Source organism: Tursiops truncatus, chromosome 12, assembly GCF_011762595.2.
Source record: "Tursiops truncatus isolate mTurTru1 chromosome 12, mTurTru1.mat.Y, whole genome shotgun sequence".
NCBI classification, from domain to species: domain Eukaryota; kingdom Metazoa; phylum Chordata; class Mammalia; order Artiodactyla; family Delphinidae; genus Tursiops; species Tursiops truncatus.
Window position 1 is genome coordinate 37,284,173 of NC_047045.1, and position 14,472 is coordinate 37,298,644.

The window sequence follows — 14,472 nt, forward strand, 5'->3', positions numbered from 1 at the left end:
TGCTCACTGCCGAGGATGAGTTAAACAAGCACACTGAGATTTGTGGTCCTCTCCAGTTTTCTTTCATATGTTCTCCTTTAACCCTCCTATCGGTTATTTCTTTGAGAAACTTTTATGACAGGTGTAAGAATAAGGAAATTTTAATGATTTCCCCAATAGGTAACCTGATTTATAGTAAATTTCATTTTCAACTTCTAGAAATAAAGACAGACACAAAATTAATTTAATTTTTTAATAAACCATAAAATTTAAATATTCAAATAAAAAGAAACAAAAATAGAAATTTAAGCCAGCACTAATTTCTGTTTTTATTCTTTCTCTGGGTATCAGAAGCTTGACTTACCTGGGACTAGAGTAGAGTAATACAGTTATGATGCTGGTGTAATAATGAACAAGTAGGTAAAAATGGGAAATGGCTTGATAAAACTTACTTTCAAATCTGGAAGTAAAGATCAGTAGCTCACTTGAGCCCACTGCAGGGACCACGCATTGGTCTTGTCTGTGAAAACTACTAAGGCTTACTGCTCTTACCACACTTATCTTCTTCACAGCTTAGCACTCCTGGCATTTTGATCCCTTTGCTCACTGAAGCTCACATCAGTCTGTCAAAACATCAAGAGGGAAAATCCCCAAACTGAATAGATGAATAAACACTTTTAATGTGAACAATCATATTCAGATCAACCTCTTTTGAAAAAATACAAGTCAGTGGGATTTTTAATCCTTAAGTACCTGAAATATTACTATTTTTTCCGCCTTACTAAAACGGCGCTTTTCATTTTATTGACATTAGCCAAGTATTTGCTACTTGCTTCTATTTTTCTCTGATCATATTGGTATCCTGTGTTTTTCTTTTTGATTGAGGCGTATACTTTCCATTCCAGAATATTTGATCTTTGACTAACTTTATCTCATTCTGTGGATAAGTCTGCTGATTAGTGAAAATCATAAAAGGAAAAAGGAAGCAGTGAGCACTAGCAGGATCTCACTTCACATTCGTACAATTTTTTTTTATGAGAAAAACATTCATCTTTATTTTGGAATCTAAAACCATTATTGTATGATACTGTCTTTTAGCATACTCAAACGGGTCAACATTCAATATGAACAGCAAGCTAGCTCACAAGAAACAAAGTGTAATGCACAAGTACGTTCAGCTGGTAGAATCCCAGCAGCGTGGTAATAAAGTGCAGCAAAAATTTCCTTATTTGAATAAGAACTCTAGTAACCTCTGAATATTTTTGGTAAAGTTAAGGAAAAGCTATTGCAGTCTGGAGATCGGTAATCTTTAAACTTCAAAGATTGGCTACCAGGGACCACCGTGAAACATTAGACCTGAGGCCAATGAAAAACACTAGCTTGAAAAGGAATGGGTTTTTCCAAAAAAAAAAAGTAAAATTATACAGATGCTTAAGATACTATGATTTGACAGATTTACAGTGATAAAACAGCAATGATAAATGGCAACATTATTTATACTTTTGGTGTAAATAACACAGATTGAAAAATCGGCAGCAAGAAATTCTATGACAGCTCCTGAGACAAGTTATCCTATGCCCTACACCCATTCCATGCCAATGATGACCAGACTGAAAGGTAACACACAGTGAAAACAGTGATCTAATGTATGTGAGTCAGAAAGTACTGGAAAAATGACAAAATTGTATGTTATTAAATGACAAAACATATTTAGAGGCTTTATTTAAAAATCTCTCACTGTTCATTATCAAAGTTACAAGATTGCATACCAATAGACAGACTGTAAACATAGGAAATTTTCATTAAGGAAAGATGGGTTTACTGTAATTTGATCTTTTACAAAAAATTACTGAAAGTTATTGATAACAGAATTTCTCTTTTACTTTCTTAAGTCTAATGCTCTTGAAAATTAAACCAACGTTTCCACTCCCTTGAGCTAAAGTTCAACCATGGTCACCTTAGGAAATACCCCTGTTTATTTGTTAATCAGAAATACAAATTGAGTGGCACATATTTCCATTTTCTTCTTAGGCCAAAGGCTTCAGCTTCATTATATTTTACAAGAAAACAGAAGACTTGCAGTGGTCCTGTAAAGTCTTTCATGTCGCAGCTGAGGTTTAATGACGGCAGCGGAGGAAAGCAGTGGTGATGCAAAGTAAGACCAGCCCAAGTGCCCTTATCTGACATGGAATCTTTTTCCTGTTTGGCTTGTAGCAGTGTTTCTGGTCAGGCTGCCTCCACCAAACCTGATTGAAGCAGAAAGGTGACATGCTCTGGTAAATCCTGTTTAACGGTGATTCCGTTTAAGCAAATGGTTGATCCTTCAATCTGTTGGTTGCGGGATGATACTAATATGAAGAAAATTATCTGGGTAGCTCAGATGTTCACTCAGCCACTGCAAAGGTGTTTCCAACATTGGTTCAATTCCATGAATCATCACTTGATTCTTTTTTCCCCCATCTATTCCAAGAAAGAAATCCAACAATAATCGATAAGAGTCAAAACAGTTGAAGAAAAAATAATCTGTTGCCTTTGAGAATCCTCAGTGAATTAAATGGATTTTACTGCTTTAACAGGTTAAAAACCTGGTCTGTTTCCTGAGCAGGAAATGTGGACATGGAGAAAGTTCAAATGTTGCAATATGTATCACCCAAAACAGAAACCTGAGGGTTACAATGAATTCTGATAAAAATTCTGTTGCTATATGTGAAAGTATTCATTCTTTCTTAATTACTGTGCTTACCTAAGATTGACGTTAATGAAACCACAGTGGAGAAAACAGCCCATTGTACCCACTGACCAAAATTTATTTTAGTTACACATTAAAAACTGTACTATACGGCTATTAAAAATGACAGGTGGGTGAAGTAGGTCAATACATATTTAAAACATACAAAACAGAAATGTGTCTAGAAGTCATCAAGAATAAGAGCAGTGTTTAGGAAGATGTTTAATAAAACAGATGGGAGCTGTAAGTTAATTTTCAATAAAGCTGTTCATATATGTATGAGAAAATTTTAGGGACTATTAGAAGAAGAGTTAAAAGTTTTAATGAGAAGGAACTGGGAGTCTGACTCAGGGATTTCTGTTTCAGAGTACTGAAACTTGATTGATTTTTGTTAACACCCATTCGCTAATTAAAACGTTGCTTAAATTCACACTCTTCTCTGAAGTTCAAATTTTATTACAAATTAAATTTAAGATTAGTTTTGTGTCTTTTATGATTTTTGTAGGATATACTGACGATCTTTAAAGAAAACGGAAGCATGCTTGGTTGCTACAGAAAAACAAAGAAAGTAAAACCCAACTCTTTTTCTAAAAACAGAAAACAAAATAAAACAAAACAAAGAACCTTCAAGAAACTTTGTATCACTCCTTTAGCACAATTCTTGGTTTGTCTCTTTTAGTCTCTTCAATCTACAACATCTAAATCTCTCAGCTTCCTGGACACAGAAGACAGCAAGGCAACAGGGAATTCATGGAACTGTATGAGAAGGAAATACCCTATTTCTCCTTTCTGCTCTGTTCAAAATGACTTTTGCATCCCTAGTGCTCAAATGTCTAGGCAAAATGGGCTGATGATGTATGGTGATAATGGCTTGGCTGGCACCTGAAACAAGAGACCCTTTTAAAGAAATATTTAAACTCCCTATTACAGGCAGCACAGTCCTGGGCAGTGACAGTCAACAGATTGACAATGAGAGGACACAAAAACACTAGAGAATTGCTAAAAGAATGCCAAAAATAAAGACCTAACAAACATATTATCAACCCCAAAGATAACCAAATAAATGTCTCCAAAAAACCCTGAAACACTGTGTCATAGCTTAAAACAATTTTGGAAAAAGATATCACCTTATAATACTACTAACTTAAAAAAATTCTCTCATTGTTTTGATTTGTCCACCAATCTTTGTTGCATCTATACATACTTTTTACACAGTTGTGATCACAGTATTAATACAATGATTGGTTTCCATAATGATGTGAATCATTTATAACTAAAAGATTAAGCTATATACAGAATACTATAGAAAGCACAGTATTAGTACTTCGAGAAGATTTTAAAATGTTGATATTCAAATGGATAAGCCCTCAGCTATCTGGAATGATTCATACTTTGTAAGTTCTAGACTGCCAAGGTTTCACTGTATTAAATCTTTCTTAGAATATTTAAAAACATTTCCGCTGTAGTTCTCTTTATATTCTTGTATATTTCTTTGAAATACCTTAATGGTCTCAGAATCTTCCTCCTACTTAGCACCGAGTCAAAAAAAAATTAAAGAGCACTGGTATAAGAGTCAAAGTTCCTTAACTGTAAAGCTCTTCCTTAAGCAGTGTCACCTTTGGATACTATGAAATAGAGCTGAATATCCAAAATACTCTGCAGCATGTAAATGTGGCACACTGACGCATGGTGTGTCTGAAAGGCAAAAGGCTATAACCCTGTTACACAAGAGGACAGTTTAAGAACTGTACAGCAGAAGCTGGAGAACATAAGCACAATTCAAACACTTTGTAAAACAAACCCAATAAATCACGTTATCAGAAACCTGAATAGGCAGCCCTGATTCTCTGGTTTAACCTGGGGCCACTTTTAATCTGGAACATAAACGTGTCGCTAAACACAGACAACTAAGCAAGTGATGTCATATCCGTCAACACAACAGTCTAAGATTTTAAATATATAATTTGGTCACTGCTTACATTTGTCCAAATATTTCACCTGTGTATATTTATCTTTTTGGTTTTCTGACTTTCTCTGATGACGTAACTCTCATCAGAAGGATTCTTACAATGGGACAGCAGTTTCCTTGAAACTCTTAAATAATACTTCTCTCTTATTTATCACTGTATCCTCAGTGCCTAGCGTGGTACCTGACAATAAGTGTTTTCAGAGCTTGGATCATTTTGCTGCTGGTAAAACACACTATCAAAATTAATGTTTTGAAAATAGTTTCTAATGACTACCACTCCTATGTAGAAGAGCTCTACTGATAAAGACTGTTTTGGTTATTGAAACAACAAAAAGTCAAAATGTTTCCAAATAAGCCAAGAAGTATATATGCCATCACCAAAACTGACGCTACCACAAATAACAACAAAGCATGACTGGACATTTTGGCCATATCAAAGCTAACAAGACTAAATAGTAAAAATTTAGCAGATTTTTTTCCCCTAACAGAAAGGAAACACTTGATGATACTGCTACTAAAGTAAATCGTGTTTTTGGTAAATATATCTTTGTGTTTCAAAATTGGAATCTAGAATTTAATACTTGGGAATAAGAAATATGTCACTACAAAGTAAATGACTCAGGAGAAATATGTTACTCCACGTCCCACCCACTCAGATTTTTAAAAACGTTAGTCTGATGCTTTAAAGTAGGCAAACGTTTGAGACAGTTATCGAGTGAACTCATTCTATATGAAATTTTCACATACAGGGCACTTTTGGGGGTAACTTTTGATTTGGATATAATTTCAAACTTAGAGAAAAGTTGCAAGAATAGCACAAGGAATTCCTCTTCACCCAGAGTCATCAACTGTTTACATTTTTACCCCAATTGCTTTATCATTCTGTGTATATATATAAATACTTTCTGAATCATTTGAGAGTAAATTAGAAACAGAGTCCTTTACCTTTAAATATTTCAGTATATACTTTCTAATAAAAATATTCTTTTATATAACCATAGTACAGTTATCAAAATAAAAAACATTAACATTGATATTATACTATTATGTAATCATTTCAAATGTTACTAACTATCCTAATTATTTTTTTCTCCAGTCTAAGATCCAGTCCAGGAACCACACACTGCATTTAATTTTCAGGTCTCTATACTCTCCTTTAACTTGGACAGTTTTTAGCCTTTCCTTGCCTTTCTTAACCTCGACAATTTTGAAGAACACATGTCATTATTTTGTAGAATGTCCACACAGCAATTTAAAAAAACAACTCTTTTAATTCATCTTGTAAATATAAGGACAATCATTCATAAATACTTTGAGTTTGTGAATTAAGGAAAAGGACAGAAAAAAATATCAGAGACAAGCATTTTCTTTGAGTAGCAATTAAATTCACTTTAAGAGTTAGATGTTAAATCTAAAGAGATCATAAATCAATACAGAGAATATCATAATAAAATTTCATTTCTTATATTCATCTTACTTATAAGCCTCAGTATTATGAAAGATAAAAATGTAAACACATCACATAATGTTTTATTATCACCAATACCCTAATAAAAACAAACAATTCTAGCATCTACTTTAAAGTGAGCATTTTAGAGATGTGTGACATTTTAAGAAAAATATATTTAGACAGATTTTGGCTGTATGATTAAAAGAGTAAGAATTACATACAGAAACAAAAAGAAAAGAAAGAAAATTCATATTAGTCAACAAGTCATTAATGAAAATTATGAACTTTAAAAAAAGACACAAATTGGGAGGGAGGCAACTTAAATTCCAATTCTGATAATGAAGGACTCTAGGCAGAACTCATCTCTTTCCTTATATATAAAATGAAGATGTCTGTCTAGATCTATGGTTTGCAAATCTGGCTGACCATCAGAATCATTTGGAAGATTTTTAAAAATATATAACCTCTCCAGACCTGAATCAATCTCTGGGGTAAAGTCTTTTTTAAAATGTTCCCTTAAATAAATCGTATAATAATATGGGTATAGAATTTTTCTTCAAACAAAATCTTATGCAGAAGCACAATATATAACACAGGTGAAGGTGGGGCAGCTTTGGCTGATGTGGGATTGAAGCCCGTCTCCCAAGTCCTGCTGCTTGCTGACTTACGATCCATGGCAGTTTGTGATTCAACGCCACGGGTCAGTTTGTAAAGCACTGGTCTGAAACAGAGGATTGGTAACAAGTCTTCCAGTTCTAGTACATGAGTCTTTTATGCCTCCTCCTACAGTGTAGGTAAAGAATTCTAACCTCCAGGGTTGCAGAGAGGATCAAATGGGATATCCAAATAAAGCACTCAGCACAGAGCCCAGAACAGGGCTTGGACATAGTAGGCATTCAATAAAGTGAGTGATATACCAAAACGTATATAAAAACTGTGGATTTAATTAAGTGACTGGCATGCAAAGGGCGTGAGAATTTGGCCTCATGTTAATATACACTCTGCATTACTCAGACCCATTATTATGCAGTGTGGCACAAGGATTTTATGAATGTGTTAAGAAAAAAAAAAAGAGAGAGATGAGAACAAAAAAACCCAAAGACTCTATCATTATGCAAACAACAAAATGAATGACATTTTTAAAAAGTCATTAAGCACTGTAAACCTCTGGATAAATCTAGTACTGCTCTAAATATGTATATTCAGCAGAGCACATCCTGGATAAGTCAAATGAGCTCTACTGTACCATGGTGATGTTACTTAATAGACTTTAGGTATGGTTCTTATTTTATTTTAAAGATGAAAAATTCAAGTAGGGGGAAAAAAACTTCAAAAATCTTTGTTATACATTTTAAAGTATATCATTATTTGAGAACTTAAGAGTATGTGATGAATCTGCTTTTTAGAGATTTCTATTAGCAATAGCTCACAGCCTTCCCCATCCCAATCTGCATTTTAGCCATTATTTTTAAGCCAATTATTAACAAGGAATATGACCTAAATGTCTTTAAAAACAGGTTACTTGAGATTCTAGAGAGATGCATGAGTTTCACTCTTACTATTAATACGTGTAACTAAATATGTGAAACTTCTTTGAATTTAAAGGAAGCTAGAGAAATGGATGATATATCTCTAAGGGAAAGTGCTTTTAATCAGAACATTTCAGATTAGTAACTTGTTTTTTTAGTTCACACCTGTGGATATGGAATAACAGAAATCTAAGGCCAAAGGTTGTAACCACTGTGTTTAGATTTGTGGCTTCACATTTATATTTTACATAGTTCAGCAGAAAATGCCTTGATTTGCTATCTTGGAATGTGTGATGCTGAAGGTAAAACTTCTGAAAAATACTTGATACTTCTGAAAAACAGAGATAAACTTTTTTACTGTCACTATTCTGAACAATGTTGCTCTGACAAATTCTTTAACTTCTGGTATGTTCATTAGTAAAACGCCAACTAATTGAGTCCATCGACATGAAAAACCACAGGCTGAGATCTGAAGTGCATACATCATGCTGAAGGATTTTGACTCAGCTTCAGCGATAATAGTCAGTGAGGTCAGGTCAAAGAGGGTTAAACCAAGCCAGGATATAGCCAAAGGAATACATCAAACGCTGATTTTAAAAGGGCAATTAATCTTAGACAGAAATGCTTCCTGGGGAATGAGATCTCAATCTTAAGAGCATACTACATGATGTAGCAGTAAAAATGAACATATACAAGCTTACAGAGCTTTTATCCTATGATCACAAACAGAAGGAGAGTGCTGTTTATCAGAGAAATACAAACCTATTTAAAAATACTTACATTAACTTCTTCCGGATCTATGCTCATTTAGTAGTATAGGTTTTAATGAACATAGAATATCACAGTTAATATATACCGAATATCTTTTCCCATGCGTAAATTTTATCTTTATATATATTTTTATTATTTCTGTCCAAAATATTACCAAAGCCTTGACTCTTAACATTTTGTATAAGATTTTTCAAAACATGTCTATGTTAATTCTTTCACTGACTTGCTTATAACCTTTATATTTCTTAATGAGGAGGTAATAAACCAAAATTTAAACTTAACCCCCAAATTAGCTATAATTATAAAAAGAACATTGTATTAAGTGACTGTGAGACCATTTACATAAACTGATTAAATGCCTCCTGATAAGATAAAAGTGTGGTACAAGTTAGAAATTAAAACTTGTTCACTTCAAGAAACCTCCCGCCCCCAAAAATAAAACTTTGAAAATATAGGTTCAAATGTTTTTGAACTAATTTTATAAAATGATCCAGTAATTCTAGTTGGGTGTAATAGGGCTCGTTAATATTTGTCAATTATGAGTTACAGAATAATTCAAAACTAATTGTTTTATTTAAAATACAGGCAGTAATTACACTGTTTATATATGGTCAGATTAAGGTCTCACAGGACTTGTTTTAACGAAGAGATGACTTGCTTTTAATTGCCTGCATGTGTTATTATTTTGTTAAGGGAATTGTTTTCTAGTGCTAAAGATGAAATATTAATTGTGTAAGATCTGTTCCCACTTTTCAAAGAGTCAAGTTAATTCATTTAACTTCTTGGGATCTAGATAAAGGAAATCAGAGGCATCTCCTGACAGGCCCAGTAATCCCATCTTCACTAATGGAGAATAATGAAAATAATCAGTTTATTATTTCTTTCATTTTAGAAAAGACATATGTCAATGGGTTAAGTCATTAACAGATTCTGTACCACCAAAATCAGCCCATGTTACCCATGTGTTGGGACAAAGCACAGAGATGGAGGGAGAATCAAACAAACAAGGCGAAGAGTTCAATTCAGTTTAGATTTGATGACATAATCATACATTTAAGAAAATATATTATAATTACCAAGTTTAAAATAAGCCTCATAAGTTACTTCTGTCCAGACTTCAATATAGTAGATCTTTGTTGATGAGGGCTACATTTGAAGAACTTCTTGTATTACCACTGTGAATGACACTGTATCATTTCTTTTACACCCAGAGAGAGAAAACAATGAAGAGTAGAGAGTGTTAGGATAAGACTGCAGTCCAATGACCCAGTCCCACATGGCAGGCTCACAGTACCTCAGTGGAGTTACAAATGGGCCTTCCAGGGTTACTTGTGAATAGATGAAACTTCAAATAAATATGTGATTTGTTGCTTATAGTCTTCAATGAAAAGCTTTCACTAGCAGCAACACTTCCGGACCTCTTGCCTTAAGATTTTTCCTTTTTAACGTATTTTAACAAGTATATGCTAGTCCAGCTGGCTGCAGGGACTATGGAGATAAGCTTACTTATGTCTTACCAGAGCATTCCTAATCACATCCAGAAGGTAACTTCTAAAAAAAGTTAAAAACTCAGTAGCACGGAACTCTTGCCATAACCTGAGGTATAAGCGGTTCCAACATCAGTTTACATTTAGAGCTCATCCTACATCTCTATTTTCCGTGCAGAGGCTGAATATCAACACGTACTTATCTCTGCAGAGTAGGATTATCAACGAATGACAACAAGAAAAAATAAAACTGGTTCTTGCTAACTCCACTTGGTAAATTTCTTATGAGTACGGTTATTTGTGAAAAAATACTAACAAAACCATAAGAAAACAAAAAAATGTTAATTGTAAAACTGTGAAAAATATTAGATTATGAAATCTCACTTAAACAAATCTTTTGTTCATTTAAACCCTCCAACCATCCTATCGGGTGCGTAGCAGGTAACACCCTTATTTTATTGAGTAAGAACCATTAAAAAAAAAGCAACTACTAAATGATCTTCTAAATCAATCAATCATACCTTTGTATGAAGGTACAAAAGGATACTAGAATGAAAACAAATTTTAAATGAGTGAAAAAAGAATTACTGAAACTGTAAAACGATTATTATTCTTACTCCTAAACCCTCATTCTGATGAAGTTTGGGGTTTGAAGGCTTCATGTTTCTGTGGCATGAACTGGCAAATTGAAATGCCACCTCTTTGGGGGTCAGTGTCACCATGCTGACAAAAGTGCCAATTTGAAGTTCAAACTTCAAATTGAAGGATCTGCCTTGGAAGAATAATGTGAGATTTAGATGTTTCTTCCTTTTTTTTTTTTTTGCGGTATAGATGTTTCTTTTCTCTAATTGCTTTATGTCTGAAAAAAGCTGTTACAACAAACAGTTGATTCACTTTATAAAACAATCTAATCATATGCTATGGGGCTAAGGAGAAAAAAATGTGAATGCACCATCTTTCCTTACTTTTTATAGAAACTATTCTGTGGTTTCTCATAAAGCATGTCAAAAATAAAGCAGTATAATTTTCAAGTTAGACTACCTAAATGGGATATTATGACTCCCTAGCCTCAGTTGTTAAAATTATATTCTAATGTACTGACAAATAAAAGATTTGTACTAATAAAAGATTAGTACAAATAAGATTTGTACTAAAAAAGATTAGCACAAATAAAAGATCTGTACAATAAAAGACTTGTACAAATAAAAAGATTTGTACTAAGCAAATAAAAGATCAATTTTAGTCACTTAGTTCCTCAATACTTTCCCCCCACATCTGACCTCATTGAAAATCTTGTCCACATTTATGGGAGAAAAGTAGAAAAATAAAGCTAGTCTTTCAGGAAATAGAGTAGGGACATTTTAGGTCAGCATTTCAGACTAGACATTACCCCTGAGCAACCAGCCCCTGGCTAACTAGTGAAGGATTCTACTACAGTGGGACACTGTGACCTGGTCCCTCCTTTGCAACTAATTTCTGCTCATCTTTTAAGACTTAGCTCAGTCTTTACTGCCTACTCTGGAATGGATAAGACAATGAATCTTCCTACTATCTTTTGCATATCTCCATTCCTACACATATCACATCTGTGCATCTTTCTGTCCACTCCAACTGGACTAAAGTTTCTTAAAAGCAGGGACACCTTAGTAACCCCAGTGTCAGAAGACAGTATGATGTGAAGAAACTGACGAATAATGAAAGCTACAACATCAAATGGAACCCAAAAGTTAAATGGTAGTTGGGAAGGGGCTCAAAGAGTAAATAAAATCCCAGGAAGCAGGGCAGAAATGGAAAAAGGCAAGCAGCAAGAAGACTGTACTTGCTGGTAAGAGAGATGCAGGCAACCCTGACTAATTTGCCATTGAATGTAAGCCTTTCCCTATACACACACTCCATTTGTACAATACCAAATATAAATTCGGGATTATAAGAGCCCAACTGTTACAGAGGACTGATCAACCGGAACTTTGAAATAAACTTATAAGAGTGAGAATGGGGCTTCCCTGGTGGTGCAGTGGTTGGGAGTCCACCTGCCGATGCAGGGGACGCGGGTTCGTGCCCCGGTCCGGGAAGATCCCACGTGCTGCGGAGCGGCTGGGCCCGTGAGCCGTGGCCGCTGGCCCTGCGCGTCCGGAGCCTGTGCTCCACCAACGGGAGAGGCCGCAGCGGTGAGAGGCCCGTGTACCGCAAAAAAAAAAAAAAAAAAAAAAAAAAAGTGAGAATGGACATTATTATTTTTATAACCCTAACTTACTAGGTTTTTATACATTACATTAGAAGACTAAGCAATGAAACATGATTGGGCAAAGCTTATAAGATTTTTGTATTCTCCAAAGTAAAAGAATAAAAGCTATGATTTTTAGTTTTTAAAAATTTTTGTATGTTGTTTCTAATGGGCAAAGAAAGAAATTTCACTTCAAGCCTGCTACAGAAGCTTAGCTCTCTGAGTCATTTTAACTACTACTGACACCACAGAAAAAATTTACCTGAGTTCACCTTTGGTTACTTCCTGTTACCTTGGCTAACTTATCTAGTCACTTACAAAACAAAAACAGAAACACATGAAGCAGCTCATCATTAGTTACAAGAATAATGACCTAAAGCACGTCTCCATGCATATTAGTACATTCTACCTTCATATGATGAAATAAGGCAAAATTCCTTCATGCATGAATCACTTGTTGTAAGGAATAGTAGACAATGGTGCCACATAACTTTTATGAAGCACTTTCTCCTGTAATCATGTGATGATAGCTAGTTCTTATCCATACACACCCAATCTTAAAGTCTTTCACTTTCAACTTAAGTTGGGTGCAGGTGTTTCAAAATGCTTCACTACGGACAATATCACAGGTGTACTGAACGAGACAGTAAAGTTTTTTACTGAAAGAGTGACTTGATGTTTTGAATACTCCCCATAGATCCTGAAATGACTGACAGTTATTTTCCAATGAGGTGACAAAAAGAAGAGGCAAATAAAAGTTTTTCCGAAGATAAGATACTGGTATTAGAAATGTGGCCTCCTCCTGGTATGAAATGTACCATCAAGAGTACCTCAAAAGTATACGTACTATTTACATCATTTCAATGAAGTATGTGTATGGTATGTGTATGTTCCCTGATGGATACAAGCATGTGACAGTTTGGGTGGGAAGAAGTCTGTCACAAAAAGATACCTGCCTAAGAGGCAGGTTAGTGGATTAATGCTGTGAGTGGCTACCTCACTGCCCTCCCTTTAAAAAAGACCCAAAAAACAAGGGGAGTCACCTTGTGTATTATTTAGGAATGGATGGGCAGGTAGTGCAGGTTAAAAATTTAGGAGAGGGCTTCCCTGGTGGTGCAGTAGTTAAGAATCCGCCTGACAACACAGGGGACACGGGTTTGAGCCCTGGTCCGGGAAGATCCCACATGCCACGGAGCAACTAAGCCCGTGCGCCACAACTACTGAGCCTGCGCTCTAGAGCCCACGAGCCACAACTACTGAGCCTGCGAACCACAACTACTGAGCCTGTGAGCCACAACTACTGAAGCCCATGTGCCTAGAGCCCATGCTCCGCAACAAGCCACCGCAATGAGAAGCCCGCGCATTGCAACGAAGAGTAGCCCTCGCTTGCCACAACCAGAGAAAACCCACGCATAGCAGCAAAGACCTAACATAGCCAAAAATAAATAAACAAAATAAATAAATATTTTACAAATGTTTTAAAAAAATTTAGGAGAGAATAAAGAGTCTTTAAAGGAATAAAAAAGCCTCACAAATGTGTGTGCCATTCTTGTGCAGGACCACAGTAACTTTGTATATGTACTGTGATCTGGGTGTAGGAATGGCAAAAAAGCACTAAGGTGCATTCTGACAAATGTGTCAGCTCAAACCACGTGACTGCTTATCATTTACATGTCAGAACGTCATAGACAGCATTTTCATAAAATCAACAAGAAGAGTAGCCAGAATTATACACAGGAACACTACAGTAACAACAGCAGCTCAGGTCCCTAATATCACGCCAGGGAACACTGAAAGAAAGTGTAGGTCTTGCATGCAGGCCAGATTAGGTACTAAACACAAATCATAGAATAAATTGAGTTAGGAAAAAGCAAACATTTCAGAATGTTATTTTAAAGTAAACAAAAAAGTGAAAAGATTGAAAAGGTGAAAATGAAAATAAATGGTAGCATAGTAAAGTGGAAAAACCAATGGACCAGGAGATGAGACTTGAGTTCTAAACCTAGTTCTACAATTAAGCAGACCTTTAGCAAATCATCTAAAAAACTAAGAAAATGGGGCTTCCCTAGTGGTGCCGTGGTTGAGAGTCCGCCTGCCGATGCAGGGGACACGGGCTCGTGCCCCGGTCCGGGAGGATCCCACATGCCGCGGAGCTGCTGGGCCTGTGAGCCATGGCCGCTGAGCCTGTGCGTCCGGAGCCTGTGCTCCGCAACGGGAGAGGCCACAACAGTGAGAGGCCCGCGTACCACAAAACAACAACAACAAAAAACTAAGAGACTGAACTAAAATAACTCTAAGGTTCAACAGTTATATGATTCTTTAAAGATGTCAAATA

The 14,472-nt window shown here is 35.4% G+C and overlaps 1 protein-coding gene across 6 annotated transcripts in view; it reads right to left on the minus strand.

Moving 5' to 3' along the window:
- ATG5 (autophagy related 5) overlaps window positions 1–14,472 on the minus strand; it is a 126,887-nt gene that overhangs the window by 7,309 nt on the left and 105,106 nt on the right. For 2 of the 6 annotated variants that reach the window (XM_073789469.1, XM_073789470.1), the window contains exon 8: window positions 9,631–12,050. The exons of 1 other annotated variant lie outside the window; for it this stretch is intronic. In XM_073789469.1, coding sequence (XP_073645570.1) covers window positions 11,869–12,050 — 182 coding nt within the window. In that variant the 3' untranslated portion in view covers window positions 9,631–11,868. 3 more of the 6 variants (XR_002175229.3, XM_019929503.3, XM_073789468.1) reach the window with 3 other exon arrangements.